Source organism: Misgurnus anguillicaudatus, chromosome 3 (genome assembly GCF_027580225.2).
Source record: "Misgurnus anguillicaudatus chromosome 3, ASM2758022v2, whole genome shotgun sequence".
NCBI classification, from domain to species: Eukaryota; Metazoa; Chordata; class Actinopteri; order Cypriniformes; family Cobitidae; genus Misgurnus; species Misgurnus anguillicaudatus.
In genome coordinates this window covers 30,191,683-30,213,792 of record NC_073339.2, presented here as the reverse complement: position 1 = coordinate 30,213,792, position 22,110 = coordinate 30,191,683, and the positions used below count along the sequence as shown (strand labels likewise).

Below are 22,110 nucleotides of genomic sequence, written 5' to 3'. Positions count from 1 at the left end.
AAAGTTAGGTAGTTTCTTAAGTTTGATAATTATTGTTTATAATTTATAACAAGTTGTATTGTATTGGTTTATGTGTCGGGTTGTCATGACGAAGATTTCTCGAACAGTGTCATCTTTGCATTAAAAATTACATAATTAAGGAAATGACACTTAATGGCAGTTGTCATAAATGTGCATAAAATCTTCTTCATGTTCATGACACATGTCATGTTATGATTATGAAGCTGTCATGTCAGTCTTATACACACCCCTTCAAGTAAAGTGTTACCAAGTTTTTTTTTTCTAGTTTTTTATTTTTTACATGGCAGGGGAAAGCAAGAGGTACGTAAAATAAAATGAAAGTTTCTACGCAGTTGCACACATCTAAATGCTTTTTGGCATTCAGAAATAGACCCAGATAGATTTCAGCCTAATAGGGATACTTGCACAGAATCACCAATTTCACATGTATTTTGTGTATATTAAAAATACAACAGACTGTATTTGAATTTAAATACATTTTTTGACACAGTATTTTGTATTTGTATTTAAATACATTTTTCGACACAGTATTTTGTATTTGTATTTGAAATACATTTCCATGTATTTATGCCCATCTCTGCCCCTAAGCATTAGGCAAAATACGGTTGAAGTCGCAATGAAATTGAAATGAAAAACTATATATATTTTTCTTTAATATTGTGGTATTATTAAAGGAATATTCCATTTTCTTAAAAGAAAATTCCAGATAATTTACTCACCACCATGTCATCCAAAATGTTGATGTCTTTCTTTGTTCAGTCGAGAAGAAATTATGTTTTTTGAGGAAAACATTGCAGGATTTTTCTCATTTTAATGGACTTTAATAGACACCAACAATTAACACTTAACTCAACACGTAACAGTTTTTTTCTACGGAGTTTCAAAGGACTATAAACAATCCCAAACGAGGCATAAGGGTGTTATCTAGCAAAACGATTGTCATTTTTGACAAGAAAAATAACAAATATACACTTTTAAAACACAACTTCTCGTCTAGATCCGATCCAGTGCGACCTAACGTAAATGCGTAGTGACGTAGGGAGGTCACGTGTTACATGTATAAAACGCACATTTGCGGACCATTGTAAACAATAAACTGACACAAAGACATTAATTAGTATCAGTTGACATACAACAATGTAGGAACGGTCCTCTTTCAACACACTTGTAAACACTGGGGCGGAGTTTCGCGTTCGTCTTCTGTGACCTCTTGACGTCATGACGTATTGCGTGGGGTCGCGCTGACGCATCACGACCGGATCTAGACGAGAAGATGTGCTTTAAAAGTGGATATTTGTTGTTTTTCTTGTCAAAAATGACAATCGTTTTGCTAGATAAGACCCTTATTCCTCGTTTGGGATTGTTTATAGTCCTATGAAACTCCGTTGAAAAAAACTGTTACGTGTTGAGTTAATTGTTAATTGTTAGTGTCTATTAAAGTCCATTAAAATGAGAAAAATCCTGCAATGTTTTCCTCAAAAAACATAATTTCTTCTCGACTGAACAAAGAAAGACATCAACATTTTGGATGACATGGTGGTGAGTAAATTATCTGGATTTTTCTTTTAAGAAAATGGAATATTCCTTTAACAAATGACTTATCTGTGAGCTTCATTATTTTTTTAAAAATTTGTGTGTGCTCATAATCTTTAATCAAAAATGCAAATCTCCTCCCCTCCTCAAAACGATCTCTCTTCACTTCCGGTCATAAGTATGGCAGGTGGGCGGGGTCCGGGAGAAGATCGCAGTGATTAGCAACTAGCAACACGACCCAACTTCAAACGATCCAATCAGATCTCGATGGACAAATTCAAATCCAGCCCTGCCTTATTTCATCTCAAAAGCCGTTTCATTCGGATATACGTCACCACTGGGAAAATAAGGCAATCGCTACTTACGTTTCATGGTGACTTTAAGCTGATTGAAATTCATCTTAAGGGAATAGTTCACCTAACCCTGAAATACGTGCAACACAAAAAGAAAATTGTAAAGATGCAGCTCTATACGAACAACTGTCAAGCCGATAAATATACAAAATAATTGCATCAAGCACAATAAAAAGCAATATGATAGCTTTATTGGAGAAACAGTCCCACATTTTTAAATGAAGTTTATTGAAACTGTGTTCGAGAGGAATGTAATTTAACCAATCAGCGCAAAGAGGTCTCTATGTATACATTTGGTGCTTTTCATTGCATAGTACCCCACGGTTTGGTTTGGGTCGGGTCAGCTTACTTTTGCGGGCTTTCCACTGGGTGCAGTACGTAGTACCTGATACTTTTTTAGTACAACCTCGGTTGGGGTTCCTCAGTAGAAATACATGCAGGGGAGACCCATTCGAGATGGCGGCCACGCTGATACATCCGCTCCAATAGGCAGCCTCAGTCTATGAAGCGTCTATGTATATAATGTCTATGTATAGCTGTCCCTCACCTCTGCCCCATAACAGTTTTTTCAGCATCCCTCCTCCACCCCATTGCCACACTGGTATGTCTATCCCAGTTAAGAAGGGGGGGGGGTACTCTAGGTTCAGGCTAATATTTCAAGCCCTCCCCTTGAACCACACGCTAAATATGCTTTATTGTTTATGTTAATGCGAACTCGTGAAGTCAATATTTTTAATGAAAATTGTCCCATATGGAATAGCTCTAAAATTAAAAACTGCTGCCTTTGTGCATGGTGCTTACATCAATCACCATCATTTGCCATTAGAAACCATTAAAACTGATGCAACATCTGATCTGATCTGGAAATATTGTTAGTGAATAAAGTACTGAATGGGGAAGTAGCGTGCAAAATGGCCCTATTACCCAAGATAGCACGTATATGGTGTCCTAAAATACCATCCCCTATGTTCTGCAGACAAAAATGTGGCTACATAGAGAAATGCTTTGGGGTGTTTTCTGCAAGTTAACAGGGCAGCCCATATATGGAAAGCAGGAAGCAGTTTGTTATGTAAGAGCTTTTTCTGAAATCACCTCCTTCCACACAGTATAGTAGGCGAGGCGAGTAGTATGTCCAAATTCATACTCATAGTAATCAAAAAACAGTAGGGAAAAAGTACACAGATGACCTACTACTTCTGGCAAGATTTTGAAGTGTGCATTCGATGGTCACTTTACTATTCTGTGAGCCCCCGGGAGAGGAGTCACCCAATGAAGAAGAAGGAGAGGCATCCTCATATTCAAATATGTGAAAGGCTTTATTCAAATGTACATAAGGAAAACAGTTGTTCCTTGTGAGTAAATTGTGCTTGTTTAACACCATAACACCAACAAGTTAATGGCTCTCTTGTTATGACGATGTATGTAACGTCATGTATTATCATGCCAGATGTAGTATGTCCAAATTTCATACTTTCATACTTTCATACATATTCATACTTCACGGTCAATGAGTGGATATTTCATCTTATTCAGTACACACTGTTACAGTATGTGGGTCACTGCATTAACTACTGAATCGTATGCCAACATTGCTGCCATATTGGGGAAGACAAGTGTCCTGTAAACTGAATAATTTGATTAGTAGATTATTAGATAGTCCTGCTCCTGTCCTGATTATCTCGGTCATAAGATTCTTTGTTTATGTGCAAGTTATAAAGGGCTGGATTTTGGGGGAAGGGGGCGGGGCTAATTTAGATGATAAGTCTGAAAAAAATTCTGCAATGGCTAACTCTTCCCCACATATTCCTCACGTATTTAGAGGACTTAAAATATATGGCAGTTGTCCTGACTATTATTATGCTTTTTATGGTGTTTTTGTCCTTTTGAGAGCTTGACATAGCCAGTATGTAGCCTACTATAAAAGAAGCAGATGGGTTTATAACCATGTCAGTAAAATGTTAGATAAACTGTTCTCTTTTTAAAGCTAATATGCATTTTTCTAGTTATTCATAGCTGTTAAATATTTAATTGGCCAGAAATTGCTTTTTGTGACTGTGATCCCTGCAAAATCAATTTTTATTCATTTATTATTCAGCAATACCTGAATAAGTAATTAAAATTCTTTGGTCAAAAGGTCTAGAAACCTTCTATAGAGAAGCTGGCTTAGATTGGACACATACACATAAATGTCCAAAAAATATCATCAGATACAATATTTGTGACCCGTGCTGTCTACATTAGTCGGAATGTGCACAGTCTAATTTTAAGCTACAGGCAAAAGAAGTTAAAAATGTCGATTTTGGTCGAATTTGAGGTTTTCGTAAAAGTAAGTAACATAAGCCCTCGCCTAGCAATCCCACTTCTCAAAATAGAACTTAAACATCTAAAATGATCTTTTTTGTATGCTTTCTGAGATGTGAAGTCTTTTCGTAAACAAAAGCTGTGTGTCCATCAGAAGCAAAGCACTTTTGCGCCTGACATTTTGGTTTTAAAACGTGCAGAAATGAGAAAATAAAGTGCAGAACTTGTTTGAGTCATTAAAGTGCACCTATTTCATTGCTAAAAAAATACATTATTTTGTGTATTTGGTACAAAAGTGGTGTTTGCGTGGTTCATGGTAAAAAAAAATTATTTTCAACACATACCTTACATTTTTGTAGCTTTAGATTTCACTCTCTTCCTGAAACGCACAGATTTGAAAAGCACTGTGTCACTGATTGGCCATTTATTTTGTCCGTTGTGATTGGCCTGAATACCTCTGACGTCAGCCGGAAATGTGACGGTCCTTACCATGTTTGAAAGATTCGGTCACAATGCAATGCCAACAGAAGTTAACTTACAGGCCGTGAGTCCAAAGCGGGAGGAATTATGATAATGACGTCTTGTCTACATCACCAATCCAAGGAAGTAAACTGTTGCCTACAATCCGTGTGTTTGTTGTTTGTTGTAGTCCAAGAAAATAGATTTACGTTGGAGATGATAATTCACGTCATCGTTTTCTTTATGTACCTTTTGCATAACGTTAACATACTAATACACACTTATACACCAAAGGAGATGTAAAAACGTGAATCGGACAATAGGTGCTCTTTAATAGAGATAAAGTGCTTGATGTTACAAGAGTTATTAAGAATGATAAGACACGCAAACAATCTTCTCATGCTGACTGAATTCAAAATTGACTTTTCTGACTCTATCAACTTCAAACAGGTGTAGCTCTGTCATTTTTTTTGTCAGATTTCAACAAATCATACATCATTTTGAAGCTTTTTAATAGAGAATGAAGCAGTAACTCATTTTTGAAAATGTACTCACACACATATGAAATCAGTCATGTCATGTGAGAACACAGAGGAAATACACTGCTGTAAAGTGCCGGAGAAATCAAGATGACATAAATCGAGCCGAGTGGTCATGTGTTACTGACCTTTCAGCAGGGTGCGCGTCTCAATGTAAGGGCCGGTAATTACTCCTGCGACTGACACTTCCGATTCTAATTGAGACAGAGATTAAAGGGATCCCACAAACACCCACAATTACTGTCACTCAAACACACAAACAGCTGCGCAGAAAACAGATGGCAGATCCGACTACAACAGTCAACCTACAAGAGATCTGTACTCAACTCTAATTCTGTTACCTGCATCAACGTCTGCACAGAACCAACAGAAAAAGACTTAATCATTACATGTGCTTTGTAAATGCACGCCACGCAAGCAAGTTGTTACACTTGGCACCAACAGCTCGGCTGTCTCTGATGCATCGCCACAGCTAATGCGCATTAGACCTGCTAGAAATGCTAGACGTAGAGTGGAGATGAGTAACACTTTCTGCTTTGGCTTGACATACTTCACAAAAAATTAACAGAGCCACCTCATATCTGCTAACTTTGAACAGCTGCCTTGATGTCGTAGGCTCCAAGTGTGCATGAGACAGCCAAAATTCAATGATTAATGTCAACCTGGGATTCATGAGCCTTAGATCATAGCTGCTGTACGGTTATCCAATTAGAAAATCCTAGTGGTGCTAGCTTGTGCAAAGCCCTCTCTGTCTGTCTAAGGTGTTGTGGGTGGATTTCAGGCTGTTGCTACAGTGTTCTGAATGGATTTTATTACTTTACATTCAAATGTCTGCAGAAGTTAAAATATGTGACCCTGGACCATCATTGCATTGATATATGGATAGGACAATACTTGGTCGAGATCAGTGGGGGCCAGTGACTTCTTTTTTTCGATGCGAAGTTTGTCACAACATGTATGTAGCCCGTCATGTGTGTGGTTCTTTTTTCAAAATATGTGTTCTGCGCATTGAGAGGTCCTGGGTGCATCACGTGTCTTGTCAAAATAAGTGCCTGCTGCAGATGCGTCTAAAGGGTTTATGATAAAAGAGAGGCTTGTGTTTGCCAGATACTCGCATAATCTCATGCGTAATCAGAGTTTTCTGTTAAGGGAGTGTCTTGCGTGTATTTTGTGAACGTGAGCATCTCTTTTATCATGAACGGTTTTGACGCATGTGCAGCAGGCACTTATTTTGACAAAGGACGTGATGCACATGGTTCACATGACGCAGCAAACACATATTTAAAAACACGAGCAACACACATGACAGTCCTAACACTTATTTTGAATTAGCGCCCCTCGGATGAGCAGTCACAAGCCACCACTGGTCGAGATACAACTATCTGGAACTACAAAATCTGTAATCTGAGGATGCAAAAAAATTCAAATATTGATAAAAGTCCCATATAAAGTTGTTCAAATGAAGTCCTTAGCAACTGCATCCATTTACAAAAATAACATTTTAATATATTTACGGTACGAAATTTACAAAATGTCTTCATAAAAAATTATCTTTACATAATATTATACTTTTTGGCATTAAAAAATCTATAATTTTGGTCCATACAATGTATTGTTGGCTAGTGCTACAAATATTCCCGTGCAATGTTTTGTGGTCCAGGGTCTCATAGGCTGGATTTACACAGCAAATCTTTACACTGCCCAATTCTGATTTGTTGCCTGTATCCTGATATATCTTTGACAACACATTTACATCATCTTTTAAAAGCGGCATTTACACTAAACATTTACACATTTACACAACATTTACACTAAACACTTGGCAAAACAATTTAAGGTAGATACTGACCTGGAACAGAATAAACCACGTTTATTACGTTTATTTAAAACATTGCGATATGCAATGGACACAGACAAAACGATAATACAATGTTTACATAGATTATACCAGTTTATTTATTTTTAAAACTTCAGCATTACTCCAGTAAGGGGAGGTTTCATCCTCCGTTGCGCTGCTAAGAAGAGGCATGTGATCACGGGTGGTGTCCACCTGAGGTGACGTCATAGACCAACACCGCTTTATCAATGACGTACAACACTGCAGACGCGAGTGCATGTATCTGATTCCGATTTATTTCCTCATGTGAATGAGGCCTGCAACTCATCTGAGAATTTCGGAATCTATGCGCTTTTTACTGCTTACAACTTTGTGGATCATATCCAATCTGTGCCACATGAGAGAGAAAAATTGGAATTGAGTCAATGTGAATGCAGCCATAATGTCTTCTAAAGCCAAATGATACAGTGATTGTAAGATGAAATATGGCGGCAGGTTCATGACGTTGAATCTCATTGGTTCTTGCATGTCTTTTTAAAAGAGATGGGATGGTGAAAAAATTATGAGATAATTTTTATTTTCTAGTGACCTAGTCATTTTATTGAGTAGTTCTTTTTAATCGCCACTAATGATTAAAAGAAACCAGAAGTCTTTATTAGGTATGTTTATGCAACATTACTTCATCTCTCTTTGATTTGATTTTGATTTGCTGCAGGATCTGGAGGAGCAGTTAGAAGATGGGCGTCGCCGGGTGGCCGAGGCAGAGGGCGTGGCGAAGAAAGCAGAGGAGGAGTTAGCTGTTGCTAAAGAACGATTGCTACTGCAAGAGAATGAACTCCAAAGCAAGTCAGGTACACACACAGGACAAATTATTAACAACTTTTTGCCAGTCTTTAATACTAGCAATGTCAAATGTAAAATGTTGAAATGATATGTTGAATAAATGAATCAAGTTTAGCTCACATTTCACATAAGATAAATAAATCAGCACTTCCACCTCGGCACACAATAGAGGGTATATATTGACGTCACTTTTCCACGTGACCACGCGAGAGCTCGCTTGGTTGAGTGGCAAAACGTGCAACAAAATGGCTGGTTTTTATAGGGGCTGCTGCGAAAATGCCAGTAAAACTGACTATTATCAGCTTAAATTGAATTTAGTTGGACTTGATAGCAGAGGTGGACAATACTTAGTAACATTAGTAACATTTTCCAAGCCTCTGTGCTTTATTAGGATGTTTGTATTGGGAAAATTTTTTACTTCACTACATTCTAAAGCATAGAATCACACTGTGTATTCTTTAAAGGAACAGTATGTAAGAAATTTATATCAATTAATCATAAAATGGCCCTGATATGTCACTAGACATTAAGAAACATTTTCATTTCAAATACTTATATCACTGACAACAGTGGTATGGACAGGATATTGTCATTTAAAAAGTGGAGTTGCAGCCCTCAACTGATGTTTATGTTGTCATTTTGTGTATTGGCCACCAGTTGTGTGATTCCAGTACTGGTTTTGGCCACACGTTTTGTGATTGCAATACCCGTTTTGGCCACAATCCTACATACTGTTCCTTTAATATTGCATATTAAAATTAATTTAATACCTAATTACATTAGAATTGTGTACTTTTACTTGAGTGAAAGTACGTTAATGTACTTATTAAATGTAAAACAAACACGTGAATTTATGAAATGTAATAGTATCAAAATTATGATAATATGCTTTGGAATGTGTTTTCCAAAGAAAAACACGGGTAAAATACAAAATACTTGAAAAAATATGTTTAAGTAGAAAGTAAAACCTCTGCTTGATAGTCACCCAGCTTATCAACCCACCTGTGGTCTGTGGACTTTGGCATGAACGATCAATTTACTTCTCCTTTCGGTGGTTTTTGGCAGTCTGTAAAACGATAGCTCCGAAATCTTGTTAATCTGTTAGTACAGTCTATCGCAAAACAGCTTTTTCCCATTTAGACGAGTTTTCACCATGTTTTCGTCGATGTCACGCTGAACTCAAATGCTGCTGCTCTGTCTTTTGCCACTCAGTGGGCGTAACTGCAGTCCCTCTCGCTGACGGTGACGTCATATGCATACCCTCTATAACATCATCACTCCTGACTCCTCCCCCTCTTGCTCAGACCTCCGTCAATATTACAGTGCTCAAGGTCGAAGTGCTGCAAACTAAGTGCTCTTCCACCATACAATATAGTTCTCATTCTTTATCCGCTTAAAAAATCCCCACGTTTTATTTTGTGCCACCGTACTTACTCGTACCTATTCACGTAACAGTCTTAAAATAGGGAAAACATGGAAGTGTTTGGTGGCTTCTAAATTCATCCCTGTTTGGATCCTAAGGAATGAATGGGGCTAGGCTAAATGCTAACACTTCACAACGCGCTGTACAAAGATTAAGTGCACGTATTGAAAAAAGATAGGTATGTATTAATTTGTCTAAACGATTATTTTTTTGCCTCATAGTTCCCTGACAAGGTTGGAAAGTTTAGGGCACACCTTAAATCAGCCTGCAATGCAATTATTCACATTTTTCCCAAAATAACTGCATTACTGAAAAATATTAAATAGACTTAACTCTATGCAGATGTTGCATGTCATTATGTACAATTGATGAAACTTTCAGAATGGGAAGTTATGAACCAAAGAATCATACAACCCCCATGACTAATTATAGACATAAGATACATACATAATAAGTTGTATCCAGATAGCATATTGTAATGAGATGAGTAGGGCAAAATACATACTTGGACTGTATCCTTTACACGTTTCTTGTATTCAATCAATTTTTTCTTAACTGGGCACTGATGTCTAAGCCATTTATTCTCATCTGTAATGCTTTTGGTGTTAATGTAGACTAGAAGTTTTCCCGTTCTCTCTCTCCGTCATCTCTGAAGTGTCTAATTAAACTCACGCGGGCGCCTTTTCGCGGTTTTGAGTGAGTGAGATGCAGACCAGGTGTTGTGTCGAACTCAGTTCCCCCTATGTTTCCCTTTAGTGTAGTGCTTTTATAGCGTTTTCATCACGTTACATTTCGAAAGATTAAAGATTTGAATTGGTTATACTAAAAAGACATAATATCATGTATTTTATAATACAATTTATTAAATATTTCATACATTTGACAGTTTTCTATTAGGGTATTTCTTTAAAATATAGCCTGTCTTTTTCTTTTTTTTCCTTTACTGGTTGTTTTAAAAATGTAATGTTTGCATACATAATTAAATAAATATTATACATATAATATGATTCATACTGTAAAAATAATTGACTTACCATTAAGAACAATACAGATACATTACAGAAATCCACACATATACATCTCAGTAGCCATTAAAACTTTAAATATATAAATAATAAAACCTATAAAGTGATAAAAACGCCATAAAAACACTACACTGAAGGGAAAAATAGGGGGAACATAGGGGGAACAGACTTCGACACAACACCGGCGCCAGACACAAATTCACGGACGGGCATTTCATTTTTTAGGGGGGGCACAAATGAGAGCAACGTCACTGCAATGCATAATATCATCAGTTATGCATTAAGTGGACAAAAAAAAGCGAGGAAGAACTAACATACCTCTCCATTAACGCAATACGGAGAAGTCGTAAAGATTGGACCTAGCTTACTGAAGCAATCTAAACGCAAATAAAACACGTCACAGGGCTTGACATCAACGCTTGTCCGGTTAATATCAGAGACAAGTGGATTTTTTAAAAGGCCAAGTGAAAGAGAATTTTACTTACTCGACCGAACAAGTAGTCTAGTCTGATTAAAAACGCCAATAACAATCACCAAAACAGGATGATGATTCTGCATCCTTTAATCAAAGGCGACCGAAAGTGCATAATGTAAAAACGCAAAGTTAAACAAATAAGCACAGCAAACACAAAGTGTGTTAACAAAGTGGGTTAAACATACTGCGGTAAAAATTTGGATTTTTTAATAACATGATACAGTTAAGCAGCATCATATCACGGTTGAAAATGTGACAGATTTAATGACAGTTCACTACAAGTAATTAATATTAAGCCACTTACATTTTAGACGCAATATTGACTGTTTTTGTTGTTTCAGCAGCGAAAATAGTGAAAGATAACAGCAGAACCATAACGTGTCAGTCTCACTGCAGGCAGCACTCAATCGTGTCTTAACATTAAGCGGTGGCGCGCTTAGCAAACAACCAAACATTTCCGCGCTCACTACTGACAAACCAATCAAATTCGTTTAAAATATATATATTTTTTAAATCAGACCAAACACATTTTTATTTTTATTCATGAGTTATATGTGTACAAAACAATAACTTTAATTAATAACAGTGGCCTATTGATAAAAACATGGAGCTGGTGAACAGGTGAAGGGAGACCGCAGGTTCGTCCAGGGCGGGCACTAGTGACTCACAGGGCGGGCCCGGCCCCCTAAAGCCCGCCCATGGCGCCGGGACTGGTGAGATGTGATGACATTACCCGGGCTGCTTAGAGACCCATCGGTAGATTAAACTGAGCGCGTGTGCGGTAAAAACCCAATCGCGCATTCCGTATTTTTGTCACAGGTGCCTGCACATTCGCGAGTACTTCTTAAAAAAAAAGTACTGTGCTTCTTTTGGGCACTAGATGATCCTGCTGCTCAGTTAAACAGTGTTTGAGTTCTCCTCCATGTTTCGCTGTGCCACTGACAGGACGGGGCGGAGTTACGCAACATCACACGCAGCAGTTTGTTTTTAAAGGGAAAGTATTAACAGGATTAAAAACCGAAATAACCGACATGATAAAATAATGCCGGTTAGAGGTTCTGAATTTCGGTTTCGGTTATTTTTCGATTAATCGCCCAGCCCTATAGAACATAGTAAAATATTGAAAAACGGTGGTGTTTTCCTTCAAGATGAATCGCTTCTTGTATTCCTGTAAGTCGTTTTGGATAAAAGTTTTTTTTAAATACATAGATGTTAAAGAGCCCCTATTTTCCGTTTCATGATTTTACATTTCTTTTAGTGTGTAAATGTGTGTTAGTACATGCTAACAATCTGCAAAGTTACAAATCCCAAAGTCTACGATAGTGAGTTGCAGCTCACTAGATCAAACTGTGACTATGCCAAAAACATTAGGTCATCAGGATCTATACTGTCGTACTCTGCCAAAAATGATCAGCATTATTTTCACCCTCTTTAGAGGCTAAAAATAATATAATAGGCTAAAAAATTTACAGAGATCCAACTTTAAGTTTTAGATCCACCTCTCATATAAAACACACACAAACACTTCCTGTGTCCCCGTAAACCATGTTTATGGCATAATAAACGTCATTATTCACAATTAGTGTTTTCCCTTTGGAATCTAACCCATTTTCTCGATGTTGTGAGCAGCATGCTGTACGTTCCTGTAATTAAACATCATCAATATATCTAAATCCTTTAGTAGTCAATAAGCCGACATTTCTATTTCAGCAATGATTGTTCACAGTTAGTTTGATGCAATTGTTCCATTGTTGCTATTTACATCTCCGCTGAAATGATTGTTTTTGTCATATGACAGTTATGATTACCAGCTTTAGTTTACTGATTCTTCTGTCTCTAATGATCTTATCATCCTTATGCTTGTGTGCTTGTGTGCTTGTTTGTGATTTTCTGCAGAGGAGTTAATGAGTCAGAGTTCCTCTCAGGTCAGGGTCTCTGCAGAGGTGGACGAACTAAGGGCTCAACTCAGTCGTCTCAACATTAGAAACAAAGAGCTGGAGCTTCAAAACAGTGGCCGTTCTAATGACCACGCCCGCATGCTCAAACAGGCAAGCCACGCCCACACGTTCAAATGCATCACTTACGCTGCGTCCGAAAATCGCATACTGTGACAGTATGTACTGAATTAGACGAAATACCCACTCATCAACCGTTAAAACAGTAGATACTCAGGGCTCAACATAAAGGACTGCCCGGTGGCCCGGGGCAAGCATGAGAGACATTCGGCCCAGTAAAAAGTAATGTCCCTTGCCCAATCGGGCCAGAGCTTTACCCTCAGTCACTAAAATATAATTTATAATATATATATATATATATTATTTAACATTGTGGAAGCAGACATTAACTTGGGTTAAACACAACGGAAGAAATTATATACAAAAATCGCAGCAAAAGATGCTTTCCAACAGGTGTTTTAGCATTCGTTGTTAACTTGTGGACCTATTTTTCCAAACGCCTCACACCAGTATGTTCTTCCGCTGAGAGCTTAAATAATAGACACTCCAGCCCAGGTGGTGGCGATAATCCGCCTTTGCCAATTGCAAGAACACAAACAAGGTTCCCGGCGCGGAGTAATACCGTACCTCACAGCACATCTAATACAAGTCAATGGAGTTGGACAAAACTACGATAAAACCTGTTGGAATGCGTCTTTTGCGGCGATTTTTGTGTGAGCATATCAGTGAACACCCCTGACCACTCGGTGAGTTTCACGTCTTTGTAAATGAAAGTTTAATGCATTTTAGGAAGGATTGTTCCTGTGCACCTATAAACCCATTATAGAGGTGGGAGGTGATACAAGAAACACCAGGCCAGCATCATATATCCAAATGTCCAGTCAAAACCGTTCTATTTCATCATAAACAATCTGAAAACAGGGCTTTAAGTGTAAAATACAGAACTTGTCCTTTAAAAAAACACCAACATTTTTCACTATTTTGCTATGTTTTTACCTCAAATTAGAATAATGAATACATCCCTATCGTTTATCAATGCGTGCACTTAATCTTTGTACAGCACGCCGTGAATGTGTTAGCATTTAGCCTAGCATTCATTTCTAATTATGGGTTCATACCAGCTGCGTTTGAGGTGTCAAATTCGTGTTTACCGCGTATAGTTTGCCGCTTGAACATTTTAAGTTCACTCGCTTCATTCGCGAGTGAAATTCTAGTCATCAAGGCATTCAGGCAGAAATTTGCGTCATGGAAGGGGCTTCTGCGACTGTAATCACGTCACTACTTGATCAAGCTCCTGATTGGTTAACGCAGCACGTTTTTTGCCAAAGTTAAACATTTTCAGCTCGCGCGTTTGCCGCGGCAATGCTCAATTCGCGCTAACTAGACACGGAATCGGAATCGTGTCTACCGCGCTGCGCTAAATATCTAATTCGGGCCGCGAGATCTCCAGACGCGCGTTGACGCGTCTTCACATTGACTTAACATTGAAATCACTTGCGCTTGATGCCTCTACCACGGCTGGTGTGAACGCAGCATTAGGATCCAAACAGGGATGAATTTAGAAGCCACCAAACACTTCTATGTTTTCCCTATTTAAATACTTGTCACATGAGGAGATACACAAGTATGGTGGCACAAAATAAAACGTGGCGATTTTTTAAGTTGGTTAAAAAATGAGAACTATATTTTATGGCGGAAGAGCACTTAGTTTACAGCACTTTGACCTCAGGTGCAGTAACATCATCACTCCTGAGAACTCCCCCTCTCGTTCAAGTAGTCAGGAGTAATGATGTTACTGCACTCTGAGGTTGAAGTGCTGCAAACTAAGTGCTCTTCCGCCATACAATATAGGTCTAATTTTTATCCGCTTAAAAAAATCACCACGTTTTATTTTGTGACACCATACTTACTCGTGTAACTAATCATGTTTGGATCCTAAGGAATAAATGGGGCTAGGCTAAATGCTAACACATTCACGACGCACTGTACACGCATTGAAAAAGATAAAGATGTAACAATTCGTCTAAGATTTGGTAAGAACATTGTAAAATATTGAAAAACTGTGTTTTTTTTCTTTAATTGTCACTCTTTCATTTACACTTTACTTACTGTACAATATGACCCTGGCGATTTTCATTCATGTTTTTTGTCAAACTACAATTTACATAAATACCTAGCTTTGCTTCAAACAACTTGGTGTTGACAATGCCTGCTTTCACATTCTCATACACCAAAATAAAATTATACCGTACACAAGCTTTAATGTAGCGCATCAGATAATGGTGTGCCTAGACAAGAAGAAAGAAAAGTTATGTTGGAAAATTTAAAATTATAGTCAGTTGTGGCTAAGCAAAAAGCAAACTGCAAATAATGTTGATGGTACATTTACATTTATTCATTCAGCAGACGCTTTTATCCAAAGCGACTTGCAAATGAGCATTTAACATAATAGGATTATAATTTGAAGGGAACAATAAATAACCATTTTTGTTCCATAGCGGAATGGTTTTAGACACACACACACATAAGTAATAAATTGTTGTGCTCCTATTGGTTTCATCATTAGGTAGCCATCATTTTAAATGTATGTGACAGAACCTTCAAAGCTTAAGGGCTTTGCAAAGACAACTAATCAAAGACAAAAACCGAATGATTTTGTCCTAGGATGAAATAAATCACTTGCAATCCGTGAAATCTGGCACAGACATAAATCGCACAGTGTTTACTCAGCTTTAAATCCAGCCTCTGCTGTTTACTACAGCTATTCTGATATATGAGCACAAACAATTCAATGGTGAAATACTGTGGCGTGCCTGGCTAAATGTGATATGTTCCTTTAAAAGCATTTCTATGTGCATCAACCAATTTTAAAACATCTCTGCTGACACCTCAACTATGTGTTTTTATCCTGAAAGCATCATTTGAGGTTTTATATCATGAAAAATGTGTGTGTTTGTGCTTTAGCATGCTGATGCTCTGTCCTCTATGCGTCTGGAGCTGCAGCGTGCTCATACTGAAGAGATCAGACGCCTTCAGCAGGAGGTGGAGAAAGAACGTCAGAATGATAGACAAGAGCTGGAAGAGGAGAAGAAACAGGTGCAGCAAAAGATGGACGAAGAGAAAATAAGGTTGAAAGAGCAACTTCGGAAAGCCCTGGAAGAAGTCATACGCAAACATGCCAGTGAACTACGGCATGCTCACGCAATGCTGGATGCAGAGAAGAAGAAGACAGAGCAGGTACAAAAGCACGCTCCAGCGGAAAATGCTAATTTTTCATGACAAAAGTGTCGATGTACTAACCTTCATTGATAGTTTCCCTTAAATAAATCCAACTCCTCACGTCATTGTATAATCTGTTTGGTCTATTTTGAATTTATCAATAGGCCGTTGTCACCATTTACTTTCATTGTGTGAAAGACAACAAGTCATGACAGAATTTAGATTTTAGGTGAACTTTGACTTCATTCAGTCCCTCAGAAATTAGACATCAATTCATAACAGTTAATTTATATGTGACCAGTCATGAAGGTCAGATTGGTCATTTTTAGAAATGGAAATTTATACATAATTTAAAAGCTGAAAAATAAGTTTTCCATTTATTTTATTTCATTTGGCCAAGATACAACTATTTTAAAATCTGGTGCAGAAAAATCTAAATATTGAGAAAATCACCTTAAAGTTATTTAAAGGGACACTCATTTATATAAATATACTCATTTTCCAGCTCCCCTAGGGGCTGTTTACACTTGGTATTAAGATGTGTTTTCATCGATCGGATCACAAGTGGACGAGAGAGACACATTACGTTTACACCTGGTATTTAAATCGGTCTCTTTTGTCCACTTTCGACTGCTTCTGTCCTGAATACTGTGAGGGGGTGATCTGTGAGACGGTGGGCGAGTCTCTCTGCTGTCATTTAAACCCGAGCGGGAGTAATTATGAGTTTATATGGACGCAAACTAATATTATGTCGGAGTCCACTGCTTGTTTAGCAAGTAAACATGCTGCACAATGTTTTGTTAGTGTATATGTTAGAGCTTTCTCTGAATTTTCAGCGCAATTGATGAAATAGGATTGCGCAACTTTCACACGCTTTCAAAACAAAACTACGGAGATCAGCCGATTTAGTTTTATCAATGAATGGCTAAAAATAGCACTGTTCACGTATGTTCACGAATCACGCCAGAAGTAAAAAAAAAAGAAGTAAAACTTGTGTTTAATACCTCAGATAAGATAAATGGGCGGAGAGAAGGCGGTTGCGTGTGGCTGTTCGAACACATTCAACCACATGTGCGTTCCGCAACTCCAAAGCGATCCGATCGAAAGTGGTTTTGACTACCTCTGGATGTGGTTGAAAGTGGTCGAAAGTGGACGAGCTCAAAACGTTTTGAACACCGTCTACACCTGGCATTAACGTCGTCCACTTGTGATCCGATCGACGAAAACGCATGTTAATGCCAAGTGTAAACAGCCTCCTAGAGTTAAATATTTGATTTATACTGTTTTGGAATCCATTCACCTTATTCTGGTGTAATAATCAAGGACTTAGCTGCTGTAACATGGCTGCAGGAGGCGCAATGATATTACGCAGCAGCCGAAAATAGTCCCATTAGTAACTTTAAATGGCAGGGGACTACAGCCAAAAATAGTCCCCTCAGTAACTATCAATAGCAGGGGACTATTTTCGAGCAGTGCGTAATATCATTGCACCTCCTGCAGCCATGTTACGGCAGCAAGGTCCTTGATTATTACACCAGAATGAGAGAATAGTTCCTAGAAAAAAAAAAATGTTTTGTCAGTCATGTAACTACAGAAGTCAAGTTTTAAATAGGAAAAATATCCAAACTCGTTGGTTATTTTTTAACGCGATGCTAATGGTCTAATCAGATTCAATGGATTATGCTAAGCTATGCTAAAAGTGGTCCAGACCCGGAGATCAGCTGAAAGGATTTCAAAACGGTAAAAAAACTCTAGAGGAGCTGGAAAATGGGCATATTTTCAAAAATAGTGGAGTGCCCCTTTAAATAAAGTCCTTAGCAACACATATGACTACTAATTACATTTTTATGATACAACATTTAAAAATATCTTCATGAAAAATAATCTTTACATAATAATCCTAATGATTTTTGACACAATATTGCTACAAATATATCCGTGCAACTTATGACTGGTTTTGTGGTCCAGGGTCACATTACAGATGTTTTAGGAGTCCTATTACAAGAAGCAGCCAGAAGTTTAGTCCATAAAGAAAAGTGGAAAATGGTCACGTACAATTAAATTACGATTGGTTGCTACACAAACTGAAAGCAGTCCAAGATTGCAGGATTACTTCAAGTGACTTCAATTTTATGTAGATTAAAGTAAAAAAACTTGTTATAAGTGTTATTAAAATTGCCCCCATTAAACAAAGACACTAGTAACTGCAATGGTATACATAGTACAGCAGACAGATGCAATAGCTTATATATTTGGTTTCTTTTTAAGTAAAGAGAGAGATGATCTTGAGAGATCACTGACCATATCAACATTATGTTGGCTTTAATGCAGGCTGAGGAGCAGATGAAAGCCAGTCAAGAAGAGAGACAGAGTTTAGAGACAGAAAGAGCAGAGCTACACCAACAACTACAACTGTCCAACACAGAGATAAGATCACACACAATATACTACACAGGAACATTTTGTGATTAAGCGTTTCTTTTTAAAAAGTCTTGGATATGAGTATATTCCACTTTGTACAATTGGTTAACAATATATGGCACAAATGTAATTTTTTACTTTTACCTAATAAAGTAAAAAAGCTAAAGATGCAAAATCTTCAAAAACCTAAATATTAGCTATTCATTCTATTTTCAGGTCAGTTCTATTAGTTTAAAGCCTTAAATGTCACGTTCTTCCTGATCTTATTTTTTAAACCCTAGTTAGTATGTAATGTTTCTATAATAGCATAAATAATACCTGTAAAATTAAAAAGCTCAAAGTTCACTGCCAGGCAAAATATATATTCGCCTTTCAAAGCCTTCAGTGAACGGCTGGTTTGGACTACAGCCCTGTATTACCTGCTTTAATGACGTCACTAGAACAGTTTTGTGACTAAACTCCGCCCACAGGAATACGTCAGTCGCCAGCTAAGCTAACGGCAAGCTAAGCTGCTGTCAAATCACAACACACTAAACAAACTTCACAATCAAAACTTATTACGTATTTCTGAAGGAAGGACTTTATAGAGTAAGGAAGACATCAGCCTGTTTTTAGGACAGTGAATACAGCAGTATATAAGTAAAGTGTGTGAAAAATACTGGATTTTTTCACACGAAACATGAACACACGTTATATTGCGCACTGTAACCACAATCAAAGCTTCAAAAACACAGAAAGAACGGGACCTTTAGTCAGTTCTTTTAGTTCAAAGTTTAAGCCAATAAACATTGGAATAAAAAATAATAACAAAAACTTGCTCCACAATGGGTAACAGGGTTGCAATTTTAACTTAAATTAAAACGTAATAGGGATTTATTGTAGTTAAGGACTAACAAAATATTAGTTTACATGTAATGAAAAAAACGTATTTTCCATATATTAAAGGAAAATATTTGATTTTTGTAACATTACCTTGATGGATAACAGGAATTGAGTCAAAAGAATAGCAGTATTAACATTAACAGAGACATTATTTAACAACTTTCTTATCTAAACTTTGGGGTTATCCCTGAAATTATGAAACCCTGCTGGTCCTGCTTTTGTGGGGTTAACCCTGCATTGTGGTGCCAAATACAATACGTATTGTGAAAAGCATGTGACGACTTGCCCCAAAGTCATTGAGACAACTTTCCCCAAACTAACAAGTGTGCTAATGTTGGCTGAATCTCAGGGTTTGCTCAACATAGCACGTCAGCTAAAGTATTGTCTCCTCTATTTTGTGCAAAATAATCATTTTTAACATTTATACCTACACTAACAAAGTTGTATTGCATAAAAAGTGCAATTTTTACTTTTTAAGCCAACGTGTGCAAACGTAAGATTAGAGCGATCCTGCCCTTAGTTTTTTTGCTGTATTGATTACTATTAGCAAAACCATGATCTTACTACACTAACCATGGTTCAACTGTGGTTTTTGAAAACCATGGTTGCCAAAACCATGGTTATTTTGTGGTTGCCATAGTTTTACTACAGTAACCATAGTTTTTTTTTATTTAACTGTAGTAAGACCATGGTTGATTTTCGTAAGGGTGACCACATGTTAACACAAAGTTGACTATAGAAGTCGTCGTCACACAAAGTGGCTATTTGATTTTTGAGATAGAGCCTCTAGTGTTGGCGTTATGAACAGTGTAACAACTTACCCCGCTCTCCCCTATTGAGTTTTTTAGTAATAAAAGTTAAACAAAATCTCACTATTGAAAGTATTCATAACTAATTACTAGCTATTAAGATAGTTTAAGGCCACAATAATGTTTTCTGATGTCTTCAGGTTAAGTAGTAATGTAGAGCTGTTCACAGATCCCTGGCCAAACAAAGGCTCTGGTATGAGAGTCAGAAAAAAGAGGTTAGACACAGACTGTGAGCCCCAGAGCTCTCCAGATGACCATGATAAATGAGATAGCAAAAATAACATTTGTACTACCCTAGGGAAAGGGATTCGGCTAATGCTAAATCTGCCAGCAGGCTTGAAATTGGGTTATGATCGCAAACTAGTACTTAACAAGTGATAGAGGGAAAGAAGAAGAGAGTGTTGTTTTATTGCTGTGTCACATCATAGCATGAATCATCACAGCTCCTGCTATATTTTAGATGACAGCCGTTTGTTTTATAGGCCACTTCTAAGTCAACTTAAATACCTTGATTTAAAGGCTATAATACACGGTTAGTGCAAAGTTTAGTGCATCAGGTAACCATAAAGTTTAAGGTTCAATTCCTGAAAGGGGCAATCTTTGAGAAACTCGGTGTTGGAATGTTTGATTGGAAGATTGATTTCAAAGTCAATTTTTTGAAAGATGGGCCCCATAAATGACGTACAGTATTATTACAGCTATTATATGGTTTTAAAGGTCTTCAAACATGATTTTCTCTGGCTTGCAGATAGCGAAATTGGAGGGGGTAATTCAGACACTGGAGAGTGAAAGAGAGGAGGAGAGAGAAAGGATAAAACAAAGAAAGAGGGAGAGCGCAGAGGTGGAGCGGCGGTCTGCGTGCTGCCTGGAGTGCATGCGGTTAAGAGAGGAACTGGAGATCGCACACAGCAGCATGCAGCAATTACAGGTACTCGTTCTTGCTTGCTCAACACACGCTTCCATCTGACTCAGTGTGGCAATAGTGTCCCTTTCTGTCACCGCAGCACTCCATCACACACACACACACACACACACACACATATGGAAGGCCCTTATGGCAGCACAAAGATGCGCTGATCTCAGCAGATCTAAGAAGATGAAATAATTGGAGGATTCTGAACAGAGACATCAACATTTACCTAGCAAACAATCCACTTCATGTACCCCTGAATAATCTATGCATCTATCTTCCTATCAATCCCTGTCTTTGTTTTTATATGTCCAAAAGGAGGAGTTTTCTGCTCATAAAGAAGGACTGCATGCGGAGATCTCTGCTCTGCAGCAGGAAAGAGAAATTCTGCAACAGTCCAATCACGGCATAGAAGAGAGGATCAGGTGTGTGACATGGAGAAAGGGAGTGGCTTAGATTGTTGTTTAATATGTGTATTTGAAATGTTTTATGCTGCTAATATTAAAATGGGTAGACTGCAGTGTTATTCATTGAAAATTGGGTGTTTGACATTAGTTTAGTTTAGGATTTGTACATTTGGTTAATAACATTAAAGAGCCCCTATTGTCCGATTCACGATTTTACATTTCCTTTGGTGTATAGGTGTGTATTAGTACATGTTAACGATATGCAAAAGGTACAAACCCCAAAGTAAACGATGTTGCAAGTTATTGTCTCCAACGTAAATCTGTTTTTTTGGACTACAACAAACACACGGATTGTAGGACACAGTTTACTTCCTGGGATTGGTGATGTAGACAAGACCGACATTATCATAATTTCTCCCGCTTCGGACTCAGCCTGTAAGTTAAAGGCGGAGTCCACGATGTTTGAAAAACGCTTTGGAAAAGAAGACGGGCCGACTACCAAAACACACTTATAGCCAATCAAATCAAATCAAATGCCGGGTTGCGTATGTGTGGGGCGGGTCTATCAACAGAAGGTCCAGATTCTATTGGGGTAGGGGCGTGTTTGTTTAGGTGATTTCAAATATCAACATTGGCTTTCAAACATCATGGACTCCGCCTTTAACTCCTGTTAGCATTACATTGTGAGCGAATCTTTC

General features: G+C 37.7%; 1 protein-coding gene across 2 annotated transcripts in view; it reads left to right on the top strand.

Annotated features, from left to right (window-relative positions):
- The window catches only part of fam184b (family with sequence similarity 184 member B), a 52,243-nt gene that overhangs the window by 17,570 nt on the left and 12,563 nt on the right, over positions 1–22,110 (top strand). For both annotated transcript variants that reach the window (XM_073864333.1, XM_073864332.1), the window contains exons 4-9: positions 7,759–7,894; positions 12,706–12,857; positions 15,729–16,001; positions 18,315–18,413; positions 20,847–21,023; positions 21,324–21,430. In XM_073864333.1, coding sequence (XP_073720434.1) covers positions 7,759–7,894; positions 12,706–12,857; positions 15,729–16,001; positions 18,315–18,413; positions 20,847–21,023; positions 21,324–21,430 — 944 coding nt within the window. The remainder of the gene's footprint in view (positions 1–7,758; positions 7,895–12,705; positions 12,858–15,728; positions 16,002–18,314; positions 18,414–20,846; positions 21,024–21,323; positions 21,431–22,110) is intronic.